Source organism: Petaurus breviceps, unplaced genomic scaffold, assembly GCF_028583685.1.
Source record: "Petaurus breviceps papuanus isolate PSGF00001 unplaced genomic scaffold, PetGlider_PUasm1.0 78, whole genome shotgun sequence".
NCBI lineage: Eukaryota > Metazoa > Chordata > Mammalia > Diprotodontia > Petauridae > Petaurus > Petaurus breviceps.
The window spans coordinates 3,596,942-3,609,520 of NW_027186502.1; the positions used below are offsets into that span (position 1 = coordinate 3,596,942).

The 12,579-nt window shown below is 42.7% G+C and overlaps 1 protein-coding gene across 2 annotated transcripts; it reads left to right on the forward strand.

The window, feature by feature from the left end:
- The first annotated feature begins 7,823 nt into the window (after window positions 1-7,823).
- On the forward strand, window positions 7,824-9,193 carry LOC138175576 (rab GDP dissociation inhibitor alpha-like). 2 transcript variants are annotated; one of them, XM_069106046.1, is made up of 2 exons: window positions 7,824-8,092; window positions 8,210-9,193. In XM_069106046.1, the coding sequence occupies exons 1-2, from the start codon at window positions 7,824-7,826 to the stop codon at window positions 9,156-9,158; spliced, it is 1,218 nt and encodes a 405-aa protein (XP_068962147.1). In that variant the 3' UTR covers window positions 9,159-9,193. The 2 variants fall into 2 exon arrangements, with proteins under 2 accessions (XP_068962147.1, XP_068962146.1); XM_069106045.1 differs by having other exon boundaries at window positions 7,824-9,193.
- The last annotated feature ends 3,386 nt before the right edge of the window (window positions 9,194-12,579 follow it).

The window sequence follows — 12,579 nt, forward strand, 5'->3', positions numbered from 1 at the left end:
TAAAAGCTATATTATATTAGTAGGCATAATGATGTGTCTTTCTATCGTTTATATTTGTAGTTTATATAGCTCTTTCCTTAAAACAACTCCAAGAGATAGGTATCACAGGTATTTTTGTCCCCATTTTACAAATAAAGAAACTGAGACTCTAAGAGATTATAACCTATCTATAGATAGAAAATATTAGATATCGGATCAAGCAGGTATAATGAGGTCGCCTGACTCCAAGTTCAGGTTAAGATTAAATATTAAGGGGTTGAAAGAGGGGTAGCAGTGATAGACATGCAAAAATTGGGTTAACAGAGAGGTAGACTAATGCACGAAAAGACCACTAAAATGGAAACTGGAGACCTAGTTTTTAACCTTTGTTGTGTCACTAACTAGTTGTGAAGCCTTGCCCCTGAGCTCTTTTTTTCATCTGTAAAATGAGTAGCTTGGTCTATATGAGCATTAAAAGCCCTTCTAATGCTAATATTTTAGAAATTTCTTGGAGAATGTTAGCTGTTGTTGGTTAGTCATTTTCAGTTGTGTCAGACTCTTTGTGATCCCATTTGGGGTTTTCTTGGCAAAGCTACTGGAGTGGTTTGCCATTTCCTTCTCCAGCTCACTTTACAGGTGAGGAAACTAAGGCAAACAGGGTCAGTGACTTGCCCAGGGTCACACAAGGAGTGGGAAGATGAGTCTTCCTGACTGCAGGCCCAGCACTCTATCCACGGTGCCACCTAGCTGCTAAGAGAAGGTGAGCACCAGAAGGAATCTTGGTGTTTCTGAAAAGTGCTGGGCTGAATTGTCTTCATGATGGCTGTATTCATTCATTACCTCTTGCTGCTGTTCCTTCCCACCTCCAACCTCATACTGTAATTCCTATCACTCCTTGTCCATAGTTATATTACTACATATCCAGAAATAATATTGAAAAAAATTGTATAGTTAGAGAACATGCCTGAAAAATGACAATTTCCCATTATTGTTCTTTCCTTGGGAATTATTGTGCTTGAGCTTATTGTGACCCTCAGAGAAGAGTGTTCTCCTTGAGTGATGAGCACTTCTGTCTATACATCCATAATTAGGGGAAAGAAGTTTCTGAAAGTAGATACACTTATTCCCATACACAATCTTCTACTTTAACTTGTGCCACTGATGATAACAGTATTTCATCCCCGAAGGTCCATGCCTAGTCCCTACTAAAACCTGGTGATATTCCCATTCACAGCAGAAATTAAAGTTAGAGTTATAGAAACTCAATTGCAGAATCACATAATTCAAGCACTGGAAGGTACTTTCAGGTTGTCTATTTCATTCCATCCCCAGAATGAATTCCCCACTAGAATGTATTCATCAAGTGGCTATCCAGCCTCCGCATGAAAGACCCCCGGGGAAGGAAAGCCCACTGTCTCTTGGGCAGTGCTTCCAGTTTTGAACAACTCTACTTGTTAAGAAGTTTTCCCTGACATCAAGTCTAAATTTGTCTCTCTGCATTTCCCACCCATTGTTCCTGGTTCTGCCCTCTCCAGCCAAACAGAACAAGTCTGATCCCTCCTTCCCATGACAGCATTTCAAATACCTGAAGTCAGCTACCATGTCCCACTTTAGCCTTCACTGCTCCAGGCTAAGCACCCCCAGTTTCTTTAACCAAATGTAATATGCCATAAGACCCCAAGAGTCATCTAGTCATCCTGTACCATGATAAGTATTGATATAATCCTACATGTAGAAGTGGAAGAACTCTCAGAGGTCATTTAGTCTTATTCCTTCATTTTACAGATGGAGAAACTGAGGCATAGAGAATGATGCCAACTCACAAAATCACAGACTTTTAGAGATGGGAGGACCCCAGTGACCCCTAGACCAGACTGATGCCAGAAGGAATGCCCACCTAACATGCACAACAATGGGCTATCCAGTTTTTTTCATTTTCTCCCAAGATAAGTCATTCGGTTGTGAATGGTTCTAGTTGTCAGGAAGTTTTTGTTGATATCAAGCCCAAATCATCCTCTGCTCTTGGTTTTTGCCTTTGGAACTAAATAGAAAAAAAGTCAATACCCATTGCTTGTTCTGTGCCCAGGCATTTGATTTCTTCTAGTTGGAGCCTGACTAGTAAGAGGGATCTCAAACTCTTCAGCTTGTTAGATGCCCACCATGGTGCTGCAGGGATGATTCTACTAATGATTAGTTTATGGCTTTTCCCCCAAAAAGGGAGAGAGTCAAAATGTACAGAATAAGCAACATGAATCAGCTATGAAACAGGTAGTTTATTCCTAAACACAAAAGAAAAACTAGCATGAAAGACTCAGCACATATTAATAGAATGATTAAAAACACAATTCAGTAACAACTTCTAACTACAGTTTTAATCTTCTGAGACACTGACACTTAAATCTCATCGGAACACAAAGCAATTTTGAGGATTGCTAATTAGGCATTGTACATTTCACCTTGGCTTTCCATCATAAGTATCTGCTAGCAAAGCTGCTAGGTAGGCTTGGGACAGTTCTCTTCTTGGTGGTGGTGATCCTTCCCAAGAACATTGACTTAGTTCCTGAGGATTTCTTCCCTACATCCATTTGCCCAACAACCTGATGGTGTCCAGGACCTCTGAACCTTTCAGATTCACAAACAGGAAGATCAGACATGTCCATCTTTCACCTGAGATAAGGAAGCACAAACGCAAAAACAGAAAAAGGACACTGAGGGTTTATCACATTATACCAAGATGAAAAATAATTTTATTACTGTCACATAGCTGGGAGCAGGTCCTAAAGTTCCCATGTGGTCGAATGGAAGAAAGAAGGGCAATTTGGAGCACACCCCCCCCCCCCCCCATGGGAAGGCCACTATAGGCCAGTTCAGCCTCTGCTACACTCCTCTCAGTGCAGCCAAGGACTGCATTAACTTTTTGGCCCCCACTTTACACCACTACTTTATATTGATCTTGGAGTCCACTAAAACCCCATATTTCCCCGCTGACAATAGCTTTTGGATTATTTCCTCCAGCCTGTACTTGTAAAATTCAAGTATAAGAATTTACACTGACCTGTACTGTTTGGGAAAGGTCTTCAGGAGCAGTCAATGAGGTCAGACTCCAGTAAATGAGTGATTAAGGGTGGGAAGTTGCCAGGCAAAGTTATTAGAATAAGCCCAGTGCTACTGCTTGTCAATATCTCTTTGGATCTTAACTCTGTCATGCACTGTGTCAGCTGTCCCTTCCCTTCTAGGTCACACTGATAGGAAAGTGGCACAGAAGGGATTCAAACCCAACTCCTCCGACTCTAAATTCAGTGCTCTTTCCACCACTGTCTTCCAACTTCCTTTGGATGGCCTCCCAATGATAGGGAACACCAATAAATCAACAAGCATTTATTAGGCTCTTACTGTGTGCTTTTGTTATATGCTACAGTCTGATATAAAAATACCATATATACACACACATATATGCATGTATGTATACACACATATATGGATTTCACATTCCACTAGGGGGAGACAACTTGTTCACAAATGAATGAATGAATGAATGAATGAATATAAACACATAGAAAGGGAGGAAGGAAGGGAGGAAAGAATGGAAGAAAGAAAGAAAGGAAGGAAGGAAGGAAGGAAGGAAGGAAGGAAGGAAGGAAGGAAGGAAGGAAGGAAGGAAGAAAAAGAAAAAAGAAAGAAAGAAAAAAGGAAGGAAGGAAGAAAAACATTTACTAAGAAAGAAATAGATGAGGTGGGGGCACTAACAACTGGGGGGTGGAAATCATGAATGATCTTTTGAAAGTGGTTCTACTCAAGCTGAGTCTTAAAATGAATTTAGGTTCCAAGAGGGAAAAGTGAGGAGAGAGATCATTCCAAGGATGAATTGCAAAGTAATGGATGTGGGAGATGACAACAGCAAACTTATCAGTGTGGCTGGACTAGTCTAATGAAGGAGTGACTTTTTTAGGGGTTCATAGGCAGTAAGTCTCAGAGCTAGGGTTTGAATCCAGGTAAGATCAATCAACAATCATTTATTAAATACCTCCTGTATACTCTGCATTTGATGGAAATAAAATGTCTTGCCCTTGAGGAAATTATATTTTGTAAAGTTTACAGGTAAACCTGTTTGCAAGTTCACAGTTTCCACTTTAGAGAGCAGAAAGATTATTATTAGGCTCAGATTTTGATCAAATACTGAGTTTAAAAAGTCAATAAAAAAATCTCCCAAAGTGTTGGATTTATGAATTTCTTCTTGCTCTTTTAGAAGAAAATAAATCATCTGACTCCATAAACATTTCAACCCTCAACAGCATCAACTGCCTTAAATATAAACATTGAATCAACTAGAAGTAAAATTTCACACTGAAATTACTGAGCCTATCTAGGTATGTGGATACAAGTAAAACTACTTTTTTTTGAAGTCAGAATTTTCATCCTAGGAACATGAAGAGACAATGTTCAAACGCTGTTCTAAATCAAGCACTTATGTAATATGATGTAATATTATGTAATAAAAAGCAGAAAATACTCTGTGTTATCACACGGTAGACATAGATCGAATTGTGTTATTAGAAGAAGTTAAATCAATGATTTTTCAGGGTTTAGTTCTGAGTAGTACAGGAAGTTACTGAAGATGTTTCTCTTGCTGCTTTCTATTTATATAAGCCTCACTACATTGTTTAAAGGGCATGTGCACGCAGTACAGTTCTGTGCTTAGGCTGCCATCATGTGGATAATTCAATTTATACATCTATGCTAGCAATATATAATAAAGTGAAGACTGGAAAAGGGGAAAATGAAAAGAAAGGAGAGAAGAGGAGGGGAAGAAAAAGAATCTAAAAATTAATCATAAAAAATTAGATTTCCCAATGGATAGGATTTGGGTAGGGAGAATGGAGAAATGAAGCCATTCTAGGCAAGGGGGATAATATGAAAAAAGATGGAGATGGAAATGAGTGTGGTTCCTTGTGACAATGAGCAGAGTCTACTACACTCTGATACAACTAGCATAGTATCAATTCATTCCATTAGTTCCCTCATACATCCAATAAATATTTATCACATTTATCAAATATATGAAACACAAAGAGAGACAAAGATTTAGAAGAATGTTCTCTATCCTTGGGGATTAGCACAAAAACATGGTTCATTTCCTAGTCCGTTTCCCACAGTAGATTTTTCAGTTTCCTTTTTTGTGGAAATGAATGAATTGGGTTAGATAATCTCTAAAGTAATTTTCAGCTTGAATATCCAATGAGGAACCTTAGATGGAAATGACCACTTTATCTTAGAATTTGTTATTGGTCTGATATGTATCTTAGCTTTTATGAAAACAGATTTCAAAGGACTCAAATGGAAGATAAATAGGATTCCATAGACCAAAATTCCACAGGGAATGTCAGCTCAAGAGTGATGGAAACCCCTCAAGCGCGAAACTCTGAAAAGACATACAATTTTGATGAAGAGGGGAAAAGGGAACCAATAATGTCACATAGGGAATTTACCAATTGACTTAAATTTTTAAAAGACAGGAGATAGAAGCAAGGACAGGTAACAGATGATGAATATAACAAGGCACAATTCTCTAAGAATAGTTTCATGAGTGCTAAGGCTCTGAATGAGCTGGAGATGGCAAGGAAAGATAAGGGCAAAATGGGTTTAAGCAATTTGGGGGTAAAAGGATCAGAGAGCTAGCACTGATACTCAGGAGATAATGACACCATAAAAACTGATGAAAGAGAAGACAAAATGATTTGATTTAAAGTGTTTTCTACTTTTTCTTACAAGAAGAATGATCTTTATAATAAAAAAGGACAAAACAAATGGCTAAAAGTCAGGTTGATAGTCAAGATAAATAAAGAGAATATTTAGCTGTCCTTGAATTTTAGTCACAGTTTGAAGGAAATACATCGTAGGGCATGGAAAGAATTGGCAGATGTGATTGCTGATCCTCTATCAGTGATCCTTAAAAGATCATGGAAACTTTTCGTGTGATGATATATACCTGTAGTTACTCCTGTTGAGAAGGCTGAGGCTGGTGGATCACTTGAATTCAGAAGTTCTGAGCTTCCTTCAGCCCAAAATCAATTCAGTGTCCTCACTAAGAAGGTCATTGGGCTACTTAAGGATAGAGCAAACTGTGCCAGTTTGGATAAACAGAACAGATGGCTAACTGCACTTCCAGCCTGGGTCGAATAGGGAGACCCAGGCTTAAAAACACATATGTTAGATAGATAGATAGATAGATAGATAGATAGATAGATAGATAGATAGGTAGATAGATAGATGATGGATAGATACATGGATGGATAGATGATAGATAGATAGATACATACATACATACATAGATGGATGAAATAAAAGATCATGGAGACCTGGAGTGGGACCACAGCATAGCATTTTTTCTGGGACAACTCCTTAAATTTGCTACTCATATTATCTGGGTCCCTAGAGAGCAGTTCATTATGACTCTCAAGGATCTAGACTTAAGGACCTGGGTTTCTAGTAATGTTACTCATGCAGCAAATTGAGGGGCCTCACTTGTGTAGAGGAGCCTGCCCCCACATACCCAGTGGAGGGGTGAGCCCCACAAGTGTAGTAAGACCCAAATGCGGCCAGGTCTGTCAGTGGAGATGGAGACCTGCTGTTGTGTAGGGTTTGAAGGAAATCAGGACAGACACCTCTAGACTCTTCTTCACCAAATGGCTCGTGTCCCTGTCGTGCCTGTTCTTTCCCAGACACAAAGTCATGATCCTGTGAACTTCCAAAGCTAAGAGCAGCCAGAGGTCCAATGACTTGAGTGCTGCTCCAACCACAGTGTGATAGCATCTGTGACAGGATAAGCCTGCTGAACACGGCTAAGTCTGGCTCATCACTAGTGGGAAGACAGCAGCGGGGTTTTAACGTGCAGCTCCTGCCCCAAGGCCCATTGATCTGGGCAGCTGTCCTTGGTAGAGAGGAAGGCCCAGCCTGGCCTGAAGGCTAGGGCAGAACTGTGCAGGAATGTAATACTTCCATTCTCAGCCCATCCCCTTAGGGAGGGCTAGTGGCAAATAACGCCCTCCATCCCCACCGCACACCTCTGCGGGGGCATCTGGGTTGTGAAGGGATGAAGACTGGGCTTGGAATCAGTGCGACTCATCGCCCTGAACTCAAATCTGGCCTCAGACGCTTAGCTGTGTGACCCTGGGAAAGTCACGAAGCCTTGTCTGCCTCAGTTTCCTCAGCTACAAAATGAGCTGGAGAAGGAAATGACAAACCACTCCGGTAGCTTTGTCAAGGAAACTCCAAATGGGGTCACGAAGAGTCGGACACGCTGAATAAAGCACAGCCACCTTTCCGTCTTCCACAGGGGAACCTCCCGCTCCTCCGGCCCGGCATTTGTTTCACGTTCAAGGATGAGCTAGAGGTCTCCTCTGAGCCTTTTGTATGCATTCTGGCTCCTCGGACAAAGGAGAGACCTCTCATCACCATAACACGCAAACAGGGAATGGTGAGAGACCAAATGCCGAGCAGGCCAAGGCGGTGGCTGCAGCCGGGAGCCCCGGCCCCGAGGGCGGAGGAGGCATGGGCGCGGGGGGAGGGGGGAGAGAGGGGAGGGGGCCGCCGCGGCCTCGAGGGTGGAGGCTACAGGTGTGGTGGCCTCGAGGGCGGAGGCGGCTATGACTGGGGCAGGGACTCGAGGGCGAAGGCACCGCATGGTGGTGGTGGGGGGGGGAGGGCGCCGTGGCTTCGAGGGCGGAGGCAGTACAGGTGACCTCGAGGGCGGAGGCGGCTGTGACTCGCGGCAGGGGCTCGGGGGCGGCTGCGCCAACGGCTGCGAAGCCCGAAGCCGAGCAGGGCCGAGCTCAGCCGTGATGGCCATGGACGAGCACTACGATGTGATCGTGCTGGGCACGGGCCTCAAGGAGTGTATTCTCTCGGGCATCATGTCTGTGAACGGCAGGAAGGTGCTGCACATGGACCGGAACCCTTACTACGGGGGCGAAAGCGCCTCCATAACCCTGGAAGACTTGTACAAACGGTTCGGGCTCAGTGAGGGGCCCCCTGAAAACCTGGGCAGGAGCCGGGACTGGAGCGTTGATTTGATCCCCAAATTCCTGCTGGCCAGTGGCCAGCTGGTGACGATGCTGTTGTACACAGAAGTGATCAACTACCTCGAATTTAAAGTGGTAGAAGGCAGCTTTGTGTACAAGGAGGGCGAGATCTACAAGGTGCCGTCCACCGAGGCCGAGGCCTTGGCCTCCAGCCTCATCAGCATGTCTGAGAAAAACCAGATCAAAAGGTTCCTGATGTTCGTGACAGCCTTCAATGAAGACAAGCCCAGAACCTTTGAGGGTGTGGACCTTGAGACCACCACCATGAGAGACTTGTACGGGAGGTTTGACTTGGGCCAAGATGTTATTGACTTCGTTGGCCATGCCCTGGCGCTCCACCAAACCGATGACTACTTGGACCAGCCCTGCCTCCAGACCATCTATCGCATCAAACTCTACAGCAGTTCCCTTGGCCAGTATGGGCAGAGCCCGTACCTGTACCCTCTCTATGGCCTGGGAGAGCTACCTCAGGGATTTGCAAGATTGAGTGCCATCTACGGTGGGCTGTATATGTTGAACAAGCCCATAGATGACATCATCATGGAGAATGGCAGAGTGGTGGGCGTAAAGTTGGAGGGGATGGTGGCTTATTGCAAGCAGCTGATCTGTGACCCTAGCTATGTCCCCGACAGGGTGCGAAAGACTGGCCAGGTCATCCGAGTCATCTGCATCCTCAGCCACCCCATCAGGAACACGAACGATGTCAGCTCCTGCCATATCATCATTCCCCAGAAGCAGGTCCACAGGAAATCAGACATCTTTGTGCGCATGATCTCCTATGCCCAGCTTGTGGCTGCCCAGGGAAAGTACATTGCTATTGCCAGCACCACAGTGGAGACAGCAGAGCCTGAGAAGGAAATCGAGCCAGCTCTGAGGCTGCTGGAACCTATAGATAAAAAGTTTGTGGCCATCAGTGACTTGTATGAGCCAACTGACAATGGGCTGGAAAGCCAGATTTTCTGTTCCTGTTCTTATGATGCCAGCACTGACTTTGAGACAGCCTGCAATGATATCAAAGATATTTACAAGCACATGACTGGGACAGACTTTAACTTTGAAAACTTGAAGCGCAAAAAGACAGATGTCTTTGGAGAGGGTTAACAGTGATGGCAGGAATTAATCTCCTTCCCCTTAAGGCCCTTAGCACCCTTTCCTGCTTCCCTCAGGACTACATTTTCTTCTCTCCCTTCTTCCTATTCTTTTCTACTTTGGGGATCATGGAGGAGGTTTGGATGGTACACATTAATCAGCAATATGCCCCATTTACCCTCTTATTCTCTCCTCTGCACCTTCCTTTTCAGACCCCTTCTAATTAATTCCATTTATTGACCAAACCCTAGCCTAGCAGTGGAAGATTGCGGGTTGGGGCACCTTTCTTATCCCTGCCTCTCACCCTAAGGAGACTGATGATAGAATTTCTCTCCCATTTTAAGCTCCCTATTTATTGCTTCTTCCCCCATTCCTGCCCCTCCCCTCTCCCCAGTACACACAACATTATCATCTCTGTGCTCTGTTTCCCCCCTATATTCTCTTTTCCCCCTTCTCCAAACTCCTTGCCTTTGTAGTGCTTTTTTAGGGGGAAGGGAAGGGAAGGCCATTCATTGAAGGAAAGATGAAAGCAGACTTTTACCTCCCATGTCTCTGGTGGTGACTGTCTAGTCTGTCCCTGTACTTTTATTCTCCCTTGAACATGTATATACTTGCTGCCTATAACAGCCTTATCAATCAATTATTCTTTGTCTTGACTATGTGCTGGTCTAGAATGTGTGGTGGTGTGGGGAAGGGTTCAGGAGAACTCACAAAGCTGCTGCTGTATTTCCATTCCTGTCTCCCTTAGTTGATTTTAACTTATTTATATATCTTTCCATAGTGATGCTCCTCCTTCCCCTTCCCTGGGGTGCAGGAGAAGGAAGAAGACAGTTAATTTAGTGGCCTCCTTTCATACTATCAATGCTGCATTAATTTTCCCTTTACTTGTTGGAGAGGGAGACACTTCCCTAGACCTTTTCCCTAAGTGCAATGGCCACGTGAAGGAGGAGCAGACAGATAGACAGGAGTTTCATTTGAAAGGTTTTTAACTTATTCTCAAGAGGTTTTTAACTTTTACTGAGAAATTTCCAAAGAGGAAAAGTTTGAAAAAGGAGAAGTGGAGAAAGAGACCAAAACCCTGCAATGGGCTACCCCCTACCATTCCTCCCATTCATCCTCCCACTCCATGGAGGAATGGGACAAAATGCACAGTGAATGTTTGTCTCCCACTTACTGTGTATTGGACAGGAGAAATAAGTCTCTGAGACATCCTGTTGAAGAGAGGGAGAGAGAGAGAGAGAGAGAGAGAGAGAGAGGCAGACAGAGAGATGAGAATATGAGTGTGCCTCCTCTGAAGCTTGAAGAGAGATATCCCTACTATCAAATACTTTCAGAATCTGGCTCACTAAGCCTTACCTTCATTTAGATTAGCAGTAGGCAGATACTGAGAATGCTCAAACCCCTTCTGGAGACCCTTTCAGAAGGTCTAGGAGGTCAAAACTATTTTCATTATAATTCTAGGCATTATTTGCCTATTAAAAGACCCCTCTCTTTTACAAGTACATCTCTATGGGGCTGTAGTTTCTTCATACATTATAAAAGCAAAAACTGAAGAAGCAGATATTTGAATTCACCTGTATTCTATTAAGTTGGATATTAAAGGGAAGGGGGGTAGGGAATAAACATGTGTTGTCTACTACGTGCTAAGTACTTTTTAAAAAATAAAATATCTCCTGTGGTCCTCAAAACAATCCTGCGCTGTGGGTGCTAGTATTATCACCCCCATTTTACAGTTGAGGAAACTCAAGCAGAGATTAAGTGCCTTGTCTGTGACCACACAGCCACTAAATGTCTGAGGCTAAATTTAAAAGGGATTTTTAAAAATATGTAAAACAATGCCACTCTTCTGGCTAGTTATGTCTTAAATATGATTATTTTTTCATTAAAAATGTTATCTATATTAGCATGTTATGGATTTATTTTAAAATAAAGATCAATATTTTAAAGTGTCTAGTTTTAATTAATATAGTAAATATCAGTATCTTTAAATAACATAAACAAAAGCTTGATTGGGTCCTGAATAATTTTTGAGTAAAAAATGCTGGGACCAAAAAGTTTGAGAACCACTGCTCTAATGACCAGGTTCTCATCGGTTAGTCCTGCCATTACAATAGAACCCAGAATGTTAGAGCTATAAAGGACTTGAAAGACTACCTAGTTGAACTCCCTCATTTTATAGATAGTAAACTGAGTCCTTGAGAGTTGAAGTAATGTATGTAAAGTTGAACAGCAGTTACATAAAAGAGAAAGGATTTGAACTGAACTCTTCTGACCCTGAGAGTAATGGTCTTTCCATTAAACCAAGTCAAATCGATATGCATTTATTAAGCAACTAGACATGAGAATGAAAATCAATGACTATGGTAAATTTTAGCATATTTTCAAAATACTTTCTGTTAAAACTATGAACAGAAATGTTGCCAACTTTACATTGAACATTCAGTGGGAAAAGTGCTAGACTTGCAGTCAGAAGATTTGGGGTCCTCATTCCTTTTTTGGGAGGCAATTAGGGTTAAGTGACTTGACCAGGGTCACACAGCTAATAAGTGTCTAAGGCCATTTTTTAATTCAAGTCCTCTGGACTCCAGGGCCAGTGTTTCATCTACTGTGCCATCTAGCTGCCCTGCTCTCATATTCCTTATCCTTATTCCTTCCACTTTCTACCTGTGTGACCTTAGGTAAGTCACATCTTCTCTGGATTTAAGTTTGCTTTCCTGCAAAATGAGGTGCCTTCTCACCTATGACTCTTAGGCTAAAAATTTAAACTTTTGCCACATTCTTAAATAGGACTGTACGTTTTCTATGAGAGCCTCAGAAATTCCTTCCTCCTAGAGGTGTATGATATCAGAATGAATTTCTTACTTTAAAGAACAAAGTCAAGATCTAAAGGAATAGACAATTGTCCTAACCTATTGCTCAAAAAATGGACACAAGTCATCTGGACTGCAGTAAAAACTAAAGGGCAGGGGCAGCCAGGTGGCTCAGCGAGTAAGAGCACCCGCTCCAGTGTCCCGATGACCTGGAGATTGAATCCTGGGCTCAGACACAGCACCCACCCAGAAACACCTGGCCGTGTAACCTTGAGCAAGTTACTTAGCCCCGATTGCTTAAAACAAAACAAATAACTAAAGGGCGCAGATAGATTAACTGAAGTGGTAGCTTAGGGCACAAAAGAGAGGACTTAATGGGTCAGGATGCTATATTTGCTTCCCTAACTTGCTATAAGATTTTGACTTGAATGTGTTTCCTACAACTATACAAATAGTTATTTATTATAGTTGTCATGACTTTTGTCCTGTTAGGGTAAATCAGTTTGATCTTCTAATAAAAAGTGGGCTCTAAACCAACAAAGGGCAGCTAGTAGTCACAGTGGACAGGGTGTGCTGGGCCTGAAGTCAGGAAGACTCATTTTTCTGAGTGTAAATATGGCCTC

Coding starts and splice junctions, on each gene's coding strand:
- LOC138175576 (XM_069106045.1), top strand. CDS start 7,824: ATGGACGAGCACTACGATGTGATCGTGCTGGGCACGGGCCTCAAGGAG.